The following is a 12,184-nucleotide window of genomic DNA, read 5'->3' on the forward strand; positions in this document are numbered from 1 at the left end:
CCCGACCTTTTCTGCCTTCAGCCTCACTCTTGACCATCCACTTTTAATTCTGATATCCATGCAACCTAGTGTCCTCATAGTCCCTCGTTTTTCTTCTCTTCCATGTTTTGCAGACGAAGCAGGGCTAGCTCTCAAGCACACTGAGATAAATAGGCCCTTCAACTACAAAAAGATAGAGATCCATTACTATCATCGGCCGTACTCATTATGCTTGTTACATACTGCCCCTCGTCCTCACCAGATTTACCACATAAATCCCTAAATTTCATACTGTATAGACATTATTATCTGCTTGAAACGTATTTTATTTCTAATTGTGCAATGATAATCAGTACTGTTCTTCGGTATCCATTTAATAAGACTCGTCGTTAAACGGCTATCTGAGTTGTCATTCAGTACAGCTTACCTTCTTGCTGACCTTTTGTCCTTTTGCAAACCACCTATCGTGCTAAACGTTGTTCTTCTTGGTCCATTCACATCCACTGACGTAATCAATATACTCCTTATCTACTTTGCTCCTCGCAGCACATTACAAGTTCGGTGCTTAACGAACACAATCCATTTCGTTGGGGAACGCTATAGCATTATCAGGCGTCTTACCAGTTATCTTATCGGCCGCAAAACCTCTCGTTAGCTTTAGTTCACCCTGCGTCATGAACTCACTGCCATTACTGGTTGGACTTGGAGCCTACTGCTTTTCTCCAGAGCATATCTGACTCCCCTTGTATCAAGCTTCTACGGGAGTAAGTGATATCGGCTCCCAACAAAACCCCAAATCATACAGAACAAGTTCATCTAATAGATTTACACATAACTAATTCTCTTCTGGAATCATCCTCTCCGTCAAAAGAGATGAGTTCCCAATAATCTTTCCTCACTACCTCTTAACAGATGTTCAACCTCCCAGCATTCAATGCCCACGTGATGTGGAGATTCCCACAGAACCTGGACAACCATTTGCAAGCGCGACGTGGCAGGTACCAAACCCCACCGACAACTCTAACGAGCCTGTAAGTCTCAGTGGTTTGCTTCCGCCGCAAAAGTTGGATGTTGGCAATAAGCACATCGCATACATAGCGACGGATTCAGCTGGGCTTATTGCAAGCTGTACATTCTCTATTTATGTCAGAGGTAGGATATGATTTATCTTAAAGCCATTAAATTCCAAAACTTGCTTATCTTTTGGAGCTGTTTCTTTACCCATTTCAGCTCTAATAGCCGGAATCCATAGGATTGGATTAGAGTTTCGATTTCCAACTTTCCGTCCAAGTTCTAGAAAAAAAAAAAAATGGCTGAGAAAAGTTATGCAGCCTCCGCTTTGACATGTCTCTTGATGTCAGCCATTTACAAGGCGTAAAGCGATTAAAAATTAATCGAATATATTTTATTTGTACGAGGTACTTTTAACATAATCTTAAGTGTTATACGAAAAACAAAAATAAAAACTATCCTCGCTACTTGTTACGGAAACCGTCCATAACATCAACAATTACTTGTCTGTTTAATTCGCTTGATGATTATTCTCCTTTTCTTCCTTAATTTTTCAAGAAAATTAAAGATGGCTCTCTGAGCATCTCCACGGAATAACTTTGTAAATTTTAGTGCGTCTCATATCATTTTGATATTATCGTTGCATATTTGAGAGTCTCTCTATATTATTGATTTTTAATAGTTCATCTTTTTATTTCGTAACTATTTATATGAAGGCTACCGGTTTCTCAGTTACTACTGTTATGTGGTACCCTCGATAAGTAACGTTAATCATCATCATCATCATCATCATCATCACCACCACCATCATCATCGTCATCATTATCATTTAAATTATTATTATGTTCACAAACAGATCTTGAATCGCCTAACATTGCAAACTGTCCTGATGATATCCACAAGACTTCTTCAAAGAGACTGACCAAAATCTTTTTCCCTGGAGTCACTGTCACAGATAATGTTGGCCTCTACTCATTTACAACAAGCACACCAAATGGAAGCGACTTCACATGGGGAGAGCACAACGTGACTTATACTGCAACAGATATTGCAAGGAATGCTGCCAAGTGCCATTTCCAAGTCATTATAACCGGTAGATACATAAAAGTTACTGAACGTTATTTTGTTAATGACAAAAAGACAAGAGACAAAAAGACAAAAAAAAAACTACCTGGAAAATACCTGGAAAAAAGGCAACCAAATTTTAGTCAATCGAGTAACTAGTTTTTATTTATCTTTACCTCTGTAAAAGATTACACCTGTCCGGATTTACAAGCACCTTTGAATGGAGCCAAGGCATGTGAGACGTGGCTAAAGGGCATGTTTTGCACCGTACACTGCAATGAAGGTTTCGGGTTCGTTGTTCAACCAGAAGCACTGTATGTGTGTAGTCCTAAGGGAATCTGGATAAATGCAGGGAAAGAAACGCCCAGTCTTCCCGACTGCTCAAGTAAGAGAAGATGCTATGTTTTAAACATCTTATTCTAAACAAACCTAATATGATGTGCGATATTTTCCTCCCATTTTAGCAGTTTATCTTCGTTTAATCCGTACCAGTTTAAAGGTATAATTTCCTATCCTGCGTATCAAAATAGTTTAATAAAAATATCATTATTTATATGTTTATTTTATGACAAGATAGTCCTGAGGTAAATCCGTATAGTAGTGTTCTGATTTGTTATTTATTGGTCTGGATTCAGCCATACGGGCTGTTTCCATGGAAAGGGTTATAAACGTTTTTTTTGTTTTGTTTTGTTTGTTTGTTTGTTTGTTTGTTTGTTTGTTTTCGAAAGCCAGACAATTCAAGATTTTCCACTTGCTCTAGTGCGAAATAATAAACTACTTAACAAGCTTGCTTGAGCCGTTCAAGGAAATACTGGCCCTCGGTCATTTTAGTACGGACCGAGCACAGCGAGGTCCGTACTGCCATGACCACGGGCCAATACTCACCAGTAAGGCTATAGCTCTCGGTTAGTAAGAGGTAAATATTTTAATATTACAGAAACTCACATGCCCAAGGAAGCCGTGGTAAATGGAGATGTACATTATCTAGTTGACAAGTGCGGCGGGGAGAGCGTGAACGAAGTCATCGCCGGCAATTTTATAAACCTTTTCAAAAACTCGCCATTTGGTATGGCTGGAGGCTGCAACGGGAAATGCACGATCGACAACGTGGGGGTTGAATGCGGAAACCAAACTGAAGCACGTAGGAGAAGAGACGCACCTGATGGCAAGCAAGCTTCTAAAATTTCTCTTACCGTGCATTTTTCTTTAAAAGTACCGTTACCAAGCAACGCCTCTTTATTTGACCTCAACCAGACCAGTCAACAAATATCAAATAACCTGCTCGAGGCATTGAACGAAACAGACCTGACATTGAACATCAACGGAGTCATTATAGTACATGATTCATCAAAGCCGCCAGTGTTTCGGCTTACCAGTCTTGTTTGTAGTGAAGGACAAGTCCAAAGAGGGCCAAGATGTAGTAAGAAGTTTTATTATTATTATTATTATTATTATTATTATTATTATTATTGCTTTTGTCAGATCACCTGACTCTACCAAGATCATACAACTTTGAATGTAATAGGTAGCGTCTTGACAGCCGGGATTAGAATATACGGTGCACTTACCTTGCTCCCAGTGATCGGCCAGTTCCGATTACCTTGGTTCTTTTAATTCGACGCACACGCATACAAATACAAACTATCAAACTAACAAAAAGCAACCCTTAGTGGACAAACAACTAAATCACATCTTCACGTACAATAAATAATATAGTATTTTTCAGTTGAGGGTTGCGAAACCAAAACCAATGTAATCACTTTAGCTTAATAACAATGCAAAGGACACAGAAAATCTAAATTAATCAATCAAAACATGAAGTTAATACACGTACTGAGCTGTCGAAGAGCGGAAAAACACGTGCGAACAAGTAATAATTGCTTTTGGTTTTTCTTCTGATTGGATGAAATGGTGCCGCTAGTTGTTGTTGTTGTTGTTGTAGCATAGTAATGCAAAACCAATTACTGCAAAACCGCTCTATGTATTGTTATGATAAATTATTAGTGTTAGTATAATTAGAACTTCGATGCTGATACCACTTTGTTTTGCTTGTTTTATTTTTTGCATTAGTAAACTGTCCACCTGGATATTTCTTTAACACTTCTGGCTGCCAGGCATGCGCAGTGGATGAATACCAAGATCAAGAGGCCCAGACGTCATGTTTATCCTGTCCATCCGGGACAACAACCTTCGGACAGACAGCATCAAAGTCGCGCAAAAATTGTCAAGGTCATTTGAAAATGAAGCTTTAACTTGTTTTGCTCTGTTAAACAGCACATCTCTTGGTTGTAGGCAATTCTAAATGCAAGTAAAAAGTGATCGCACGATTTTAAGACATGAAATCAATTAATTATTGCGTCATATTGCTGCACGACAATAAGGAGTTAGCATGCCTGTCAAGTCTTGAGTTGGGCAATGAAGTATAAGTTTACTCGCCTTGGAAGAATTACATAATCTGTCGCGATTTACTTATATTTACTGATATTTTGGCATTTCCTTTCAGAAATTCCCAGCCCCTCCAGCGCTGAGAAGCAAGGTTTCTCCAAGCCAATTCTATATTCAATCATTGGCGGAATAGGAGCCGGTATATTTATTGGGTTGATTGGTATCACCATCTTTTGTACGAAGAAACACTGTGTGTAAGTTATTTCATTACTAAAAAATGTACCTCACGATAGCGCTAAGTTAAAAAAGAATTTTTGTGGAGAATTTCTTCGATCAGTTAGTGTTGGTTCAAGATGGATCAGCTTCACTTTGAACAGAATGAGCTGAGAACGTCCCTGCGCCCCAAATTAATAAATTGTCTAAACCTGTTTAATTCAATACACCTATGTTTCTACGGTAGCTTTGCATGAGGGAAGGGCTAATTTTCCAACTGCAGTGATGCTTATGATTCCAGTTTGTGGGTCACTCACAAACAATATTATAATATAGATAGGACCCTGCACGCGTTCTGATTGGTCAAAAACCCAGGTTTTATTTAAGCAATAGACCACTCTTTCTATGGGTTTACTGGCGCAATAAACCAGGTGGGATGTTGGGAGACCACGAGAAAAGCTTGTAAATCACGAGCCGTTAGGCGAGTGATTTACAAGCTTTCCGCAGCGTTAAACGATAACTTTCCAAAGTTTTGCGAATGGAATCAAGGTTAGTTACAGAAACGCTGCTTCCGAAATTTATTCAGAATTTATTTACCTATGCTGAAGGCTATGAAGTCCGTGTTTCTCTGTATTTTGCTAAATTAAAACTATGGCGTGAACGCTAAGCTTATGTCCGGAAACCGAATTCATTTATCGTGTTATGCATGTACGCATTGAGTTTAAACTCAAAATGTCTGATAGAAAGAAATCTTTTCCCTGCTTTTTTGACAACCCAAATTGATCAGTCAAGCCCAGCTGACTTCGTCCTCCACAGGCCGGGGAAAGCACCGAAAAAAAAATTTACAACTTCCCTAATTTTAATCTCAAGCGTAACCGGAGTCGGCGTAATATTTTTTCCGTGGGAAAAAAAGGTAAAGCTTTATGTGACGACCAACTTCTGGTCCTTTTTTCCCTTGCAAATTTCCATGTATATGGTGAATGAAAAGATATTCGTGTTATTGATATCTCAGCCATTTAAAAGCAAAACTGTTTTTTACATTTGTTTTTTACATTCGCTGGAATTCCGAGCTGTCTAGTTCCCGCGTAGAGCTACCGTAGATCGGGAACCGTGGTTTACCAGTGCAATAGAACATGGGTTTAGCAACTCTATTGACCAATCAGGGCGTGTGTAGTATCTCAGTTATTTTATAACAGAGTATAAAACATAAAAAAGCGTGTTTTATTGTTTTTCGCCACATTATCTCTATGTCATAAAGCAAATGAAGAAGCCGTGTTGAGGACACTCGAGAAATGTAGAAAGCACTCGCCTGCGGCTCGTGTTTTCTACATTTCCCTCGTGTTCTCAAATGCTCGTCCTGTTTTGTCACAGTGTAATACACGGCTTCAGCTTCTTTATTTGTTAAATAAAAATCTTTAAAAATATAATAATAATAATAATAATAATAATAATAATAATAATAATAATAATAAATCTAAAGCTGAAATAATGACACATAGCATGACCACAGGTAGCCTCTTTAATTTTTTTTTTCGTCTGATAACTTTACTATCCTTCATCTTCATCAATTTACATCTTTACTCTACATGCCCATTATCGTGATTAATTTTATAGCATTTTCTCCCGCATTTTTAACAATTACCCACGAGCGGGTTGGATATGAGCTGGTGGATAACCAACGAGGCGCCTAGTCCCGTGTTGGCTATAACCATCTCATATCCAACAAGCGCGAGTGGAATGATTTTTTAATTAAAAACTCCAATAAAATATAGCAAACTAGACTAGAATGACAATAAAAACGTTACCAACAATTCATTTGTACGCTTACCGTATTTCTGGAGCATGTTATAATGGTTCATAACCCATAATGGCTAAGCCAATGAAAGCTCTTGAATTTCATTATCCCATGATCCAGTTTTTTAAGAATTTTAATTATTTTATTTTTATAGTGCTGGCAAAACAAAGTCACGAAAAGAAAGACGAACTTACCCGTACCCAGTGGATGACGATATGGGACGCAGCAATCCAACATATGTTGGTACTGAAACTACTCAAACGAAGGATCCATTTCCTGTAGAAATGTGTGAATTATAGAAGCGCGGTCTTTGTTTTGACAAGATGATGCACAAGGCGCACCTAATGATTTCAGAAGACTTAATTTCAACCAGTCAGAGGTGTAGATTGCATAAAAGGGTGTTTTGCACTTTGCCTCTAACATCTTGGCTGATATATATCAGGAAAAGTACGTATACAATTATAGGCGATAACACCAGTTGCATATATGTGTGGAATTATGAAAACCGAGTCAATTTCAACATAACGATCCTGCCTCTTTTATCAAGAAAATATACAGTCCTTTTCAATCAATCAATCACAGGCAGTCTGTCACCACACACCCTACTCACCCACCTTGCTTGTGTGCGGCTGCCTGGCTTCCGATCCCTGAGCCTACACAGCACGGCGGGCAGTTGTCCTGCAAAGAAAATGACCAGTTTTACTGACAAAAATGCTCCTCTCTAGTTGTGTCTCCCCCCCCCCCCCCCTTCCACGCTAACTCTCGCTGGGCCTAGGCCATTGGCCCTTGGTATCAGCTGTTTGCCAGGAACCTGGGCTGTCTGCCCCAACCCTCCTTGACGGAACCCTACCTTGCTTTGCCCCAATTTTTACACGTTTTCTATAAATCCAGGCATTTATACAGGGGAGATTTTAACTAATTGTTTTAGCATTTAGGTTAATGGTAGAAAAATAAATTGATCGGTTTACTTTTTGTGAATTTTTATCGATGCTTCTACTAACATAGTGTCCATAGAATTTAATTAAGCGGGATTACAGCAGCTTTTTGAATTGGCTGTTTACAGTAAGGCGAAATTACATGTCCACATACTAGAATCTACCATGTTAAGGTTACTTCCCACCTTCAGAGGCCTAAAAAATCGTTTTTTTCTTTTATTGGACAAAATTTAAGTTCGTCATTTTATCCAGTGTTTCCAAAAGAAAAACATTAAAAATCTCAAAAAGCGGCCGAGTTATTTAGAAAAAACGTATTTTCAAATAAAGTTAATAAACTAGGAAGGTGTCACAATCTTGTCAACGGGCGAGAACCCTGGGGAAATTTTCGCGGCAAACGCTCACTGCTCGAATTTCATGTCATTTGCATATTTTTATTTACATCACGCACTTGACAAAAATTCCCACGTGGAAACTCTACGCTAACTCCTATGGAAAAATCAAAAGCAGAAAAAAGGCCTTGGGTAAAAAACACGAAAAAAACCGGCCCAAAAAAGAAAGAAAAAGCTCCACATTGTCAAGGAAAGAAAAGAAAACCTTGCCGAAAGCGACAAAGGCTGTTGGTTTGGCCAAACGCCTTCGACAATCTCGACATCTGCTGAAGATCCGGAACGTTCGAATATCCTTGGAGCAAGTAGCTTAAAAATCAAAGTCAACGTCAGTGCAGGCTGCAAACAAGATTCTTCGTCGGAATCTGGCGGAAGTGATGAAGAAAATGAAACCCACCCAAGGAAACTCATTTCAGCAATAAGGGTATTTTTTAAGCTGTCCGTCGATTCCTTAACGTCTTGTTTTTCAGCGGCACATTTTCCGCCTTAAACCTTTTTGGCGCGGGTTTTGCCTTTGCCTTTGCCTTTAGCGTCTTTGCCTATTATATTACGTCGCCATCCTGAATTGAACTCCACTGAGCAAGATAAAAAAAACATGTTGCAATGCGATGCTTTTCCCGGGAAATCTTGATCTGTTGTCATAGACCCTAGGAGGTCCTGTTGTTCCATTGGTTTGCGGTTTCATTAGGCGTGATAATCTCCGGGCGTGGCACGAGTTGTTTACAAACCTTTACAACCTAAAATCTCGCATTTGATTTTTGGAGGAGTACATCCACCTTGAGCGAATTTATAGGGTATGCAGATTTGACGGATTTTCGTGAAATTTCGCCAGATCATTCCAGAGATAATGACAAACCAAAGTGTGTCGGGAAATTTTGATATTTAACACATTTTTCCCGTGGCGTCCATTTGCGCAACACGTCTCGCATGTTTTTAGCTACTCCAACTTTAGAAGTGGATATCTAGACAACCAATCAGAATATCGAAAAAGCCCGACACAGTTTTGTTGATTGATGGCTTGTGGATAAGACTGTGCGGCCATTTTGCTCGTACTGAGGAATCCGATACCCGATAAATTCAATAGAAGAAGCCTCGGTCGTTTCACGCCTTACCGCCTCCTGACACTTCCTAAAAGAAAACATTGCTAAAATTGTATTTTTTTCGTAAAGTACATTTATTAAGCTTTCTTATGATATATAGTTTGTTGGAGTTTCATTGAAACTGGCGCGCGTACAATTTTTTTCCCGAAGGGCACCCGCGAAGGTGGGAAGTAACCTTAAACCTCCTATAACAACTATATTATTCTTATTGATCAGTTCCTTCAACAAGAACAACAACAACTCTATTTAGGTCACACATTTACTTGTTATCCTGACGAACGTGCATGTCTCGGCTCAATCAAGACGATCGAAAAAAAAAAAAAAAAAAAAAAAAAAAGCTAAGAATTCACCTCACCTCTTAAAGAATGATAGCGTCATTAAACAGGACGGAGGATTGAGACTGTCACTTGAATTTAAGCTTCGTTTGATTGTTTGCTTCTTTGTTTGTTTGCTTGCTTGTGTTCTTTAAACCATCTCGATTGTTAGACCCATTTCATGAAACGCTTTTTCTAAACTGACAAGGACTCTTAATATGGGCACTGTTACTTAAGTTACTTGGCATTGTGTATCTTAAAACTCTTAAACCTTGATCTAGTTCATAGATATAAGCCAACAGAACTGAGTTCAATAGGAGTAGGGATTTAAAACTTATGTTCTCCTGCACGTCGTTACTTTGAATACCAATAAAGAAGTTTTATAACGAACCATGCAGGTATGCCAAAATTGTTCTTCCGCATAATATCCTATATTCTAAAACTATTTATCAATGAGATCGCACGTTTGATAAGTAGGATGCTGGACTCTCTTCAGGACGACCTTTCGTCCAAATACTCATTTAAGCGTGTTTATGGTCGAGGTCTATTAATAATGGTAATAGGACTGAGTGGAGTCCAATTCGGTCTGTAATCATACAAGTGCGGAGTTAACAAGATCGGACGAACGTGAAGTGGGAGTGCGATTTGTTAATCAGGAGTATGATTACAGACAGAATTGGGCGACTCGATGTCCTATTACCAATTAATCATAACCATTACACTTTCCCACAAAAGTAAAAGTTTCATTTGAAAAAGAGCATTTAATAGTCATTTTTTTAATTATCATAGTTAAAGTATGAAGAATACCATACAAACTGGCTGTTAAGTTTCTTTCAGAACAGTGACCGGAGACTAAACCTCCACAATACTACAAAGTAAGTCTCTTGAATTGGTCATTATATTGATTGTAATCAACGTTGTGATTAGTGGATTTAGTGGAGAGGACTTGAAATAATTGGCTTATGTAACCGTACCGCCAACTGTCCGATTACAACTTTGCAGATTAATCAGAGCAAAATACAACTGTTTATGCTTCAATCACATTAAAAAAAAAAAAAAAAAAAAAAAAATGTAATTGTTATGATTAATATGTAAACAGAACAAGGCCAATATCCAGCCAACTTGAACAAGCAGGCTTGGTCGAGAAAGTATATATGGCAAAATGTTTTCCTTGCGAGATACCGACGGTACAAGGGTCATGGGAAGAAGGACGAATTACTCGAGAGAAATATCTTTTATCCTCAAGGGAACGCCCCCTCTATCTCCTGGGGTGATACTTGATACAAACCAGACTTAAGAACGATTGTGTGACCGTCATGGCTTGACACAAATACCATTGTGCGTGAATGTAAAGTTTGGTGTTAAGGGAAATACCCAGTGGGCAAGATATCCTCATCTTGCTTGCTCGGGTGGCCAATGACATCGCAGGAGTTGGTTTATTTTGTCTGCTAAATAATTTTTGTCCTAATTTATATATGCCCTAGCAGTGATATATATATATCAAGTCCTCAATCCGTGGTCTAGTGGTTTATATCCAATCTGTGGTCTACAGTCCGTAATCTGTGTTTCATACTAACCGGGATGGGAAGAGGGGGCTGATGCTGTGGGTTGGTAAAATGTGGAAAGTCAAATATAGCTCCCCCTAGAAGACTCGAGCCGATTAAGACTGTTAGAAGTTGTAAGATACTCCTGTAGTTCAAAATAAAAGGGAAGAGAAAGCGAAATATTTTGTATTGTTATGTATCTTGAGTAAAGTTTAATCTAACGACCGCTCTTTTTGGTTTATTTGTGGTCCAGTCGGATTGGTTAACCAGTGGTCGATTGCTTTGAATTTTTATATTTTTTTCATCCATTTTCATATTTATTATGACCCACAAACATTACAGAACATAAGATATATATTAAAAATAAACATGAAACTAAGTTAACCTTTCTTTGGTTCAGTGTTCTTTTCTCGCTTGGAATTGAAAATGCTTTCCAGAAATTTCCAGACGTCCGGGATCTACTGGTGGTATCCTAATAGGGTTAATTCCTTTCGCCTCGTTACTTTATACTAAGCTATATAACAAAACAATTCATTACTGGTCGAGATTCTTGGAAAAAAAAATAACAAAAACAAAAACAAAAACAAAACAAACAAACAAACAAACAAACTTGAATCTATATTTTCGACTGTTGTGAGTCATAAATCAAGTATAATCCAAATTGGTAGAGCAAGTTATTTATTATTATTTCCATAAATGCTACAATACAGTAAATGTGCTAATACGAAGTAATTACAGGTGGATGATTAATTGGTTCTCTTCTCTTGTGGTCGTCAATAGAGTGTTTTCACAAGACGTCTCGGCAGCCATATTAGTGTCCCAAAACAATGAAACAGTGGCTATTTCCGTGTTCCAAACCAATCCTGCGGGGGATCGAGTTAAACTTTTTTCCTTATCTAAACACTTTCTCTCGATTGTTCCAATATATTTGCGTTGGCTGCTGGCCAGGTGAATGGAAATACTGTAAAGCTCTTCTAGGAAAATATTATTAAGGCAGTACATAGCGACTCGACCATATTTGGAGCTATTTATTACATATTGTATTAGCATAGTGTAAGCCGTTTTAATGTGGCAATATACTCAACATTTCAACTTCTACGTCATCTCTAATCTGGGTGTTTTTTTTGGGGGGAGCGCGTTCAACTTTATCCCCATTTTGTCGCCATCGCCTTTCAATATGGCGACAAATTTCGAGATCGGGCTTCACCCCTTCCACGTTCGCTTATTTTTTGCTTTTTTCTCCCATTTGTTACGCCATCGTTAATTTTAAAGTTACTTACTTAAAGAAGTCTTAAAAAATAAACTTTCCTTCGCTTCATCTAAACGATTTAAGTGCATGAATAATCCAACTGTAAATCTATATCTAGCTCACTTTCCGACGGACACAAACAAACATATTTCGAACATTGTGGCTTACTCTGATCTTTCACTCTCTTTTCTCAAGCAAATACGTAATT

General features: G+C 38.3%; 1 protein-coding gene across 1 annotated transcript in view; it reads left to right on the forward strand.

Moving 5' to 3' along the window:
- The window catches only part of LOC145502479 (uncharacterized), a 29,056-nt gene extending 21,132 nt beyond the window's left edge, over positions 1 to 7,924 (forward strand). Inside the window, exons 22-28 of the mRNA XM_081481801.1 lie at positions 892 to 1,131; positions 1,847 to 2,083; positions 2,243 to 2,440; positions 2,993 to 3,475; positions 4,126 to 4,284; positions 4,559 to 4,694; positions 6,603 to 7,924. Coding sequence (XP_081337927.1) covers positions 892 to 1,131; positions 1,847 to 2,083; positions 2,243 to 2,440; positions 2,993 to 3,475; positions 4,126 to 4,284; positions 4,559 to 4,694; positions 6,603 to 6,747 — 1,598 coding nt within the window. The 3' untranslated portion in view covers positions 6,748 to 7,924. The remainder of the gene's footprint in view (positions 1 to 891; positions 1,132 to 1,846; positions 2,084 to 2,242; positions 2,441 to 2,992; positions 3,476 to 4,125; positions 4,285 to 4,558; positions 4,695 to 6,602) is intronic.
- The last annotated feature ends 4,260 nt before the right edge of the window (positions 7,925 to 12,184 follow it).

Source organism: Orbicella franksi, chromosome 11, assembly GCF_964199315.1.
Source record: "Orbicella franksi chromosome 11, jaOrbFran1.1, whole genome shotgun sequence".
Classification (NCBI taxonomy): Eukaryota; Metazoa; Cnidaria; class Anthozoa; order Scleractinia; family Merulinidae; genus Orbicella; species Orbicella franksi.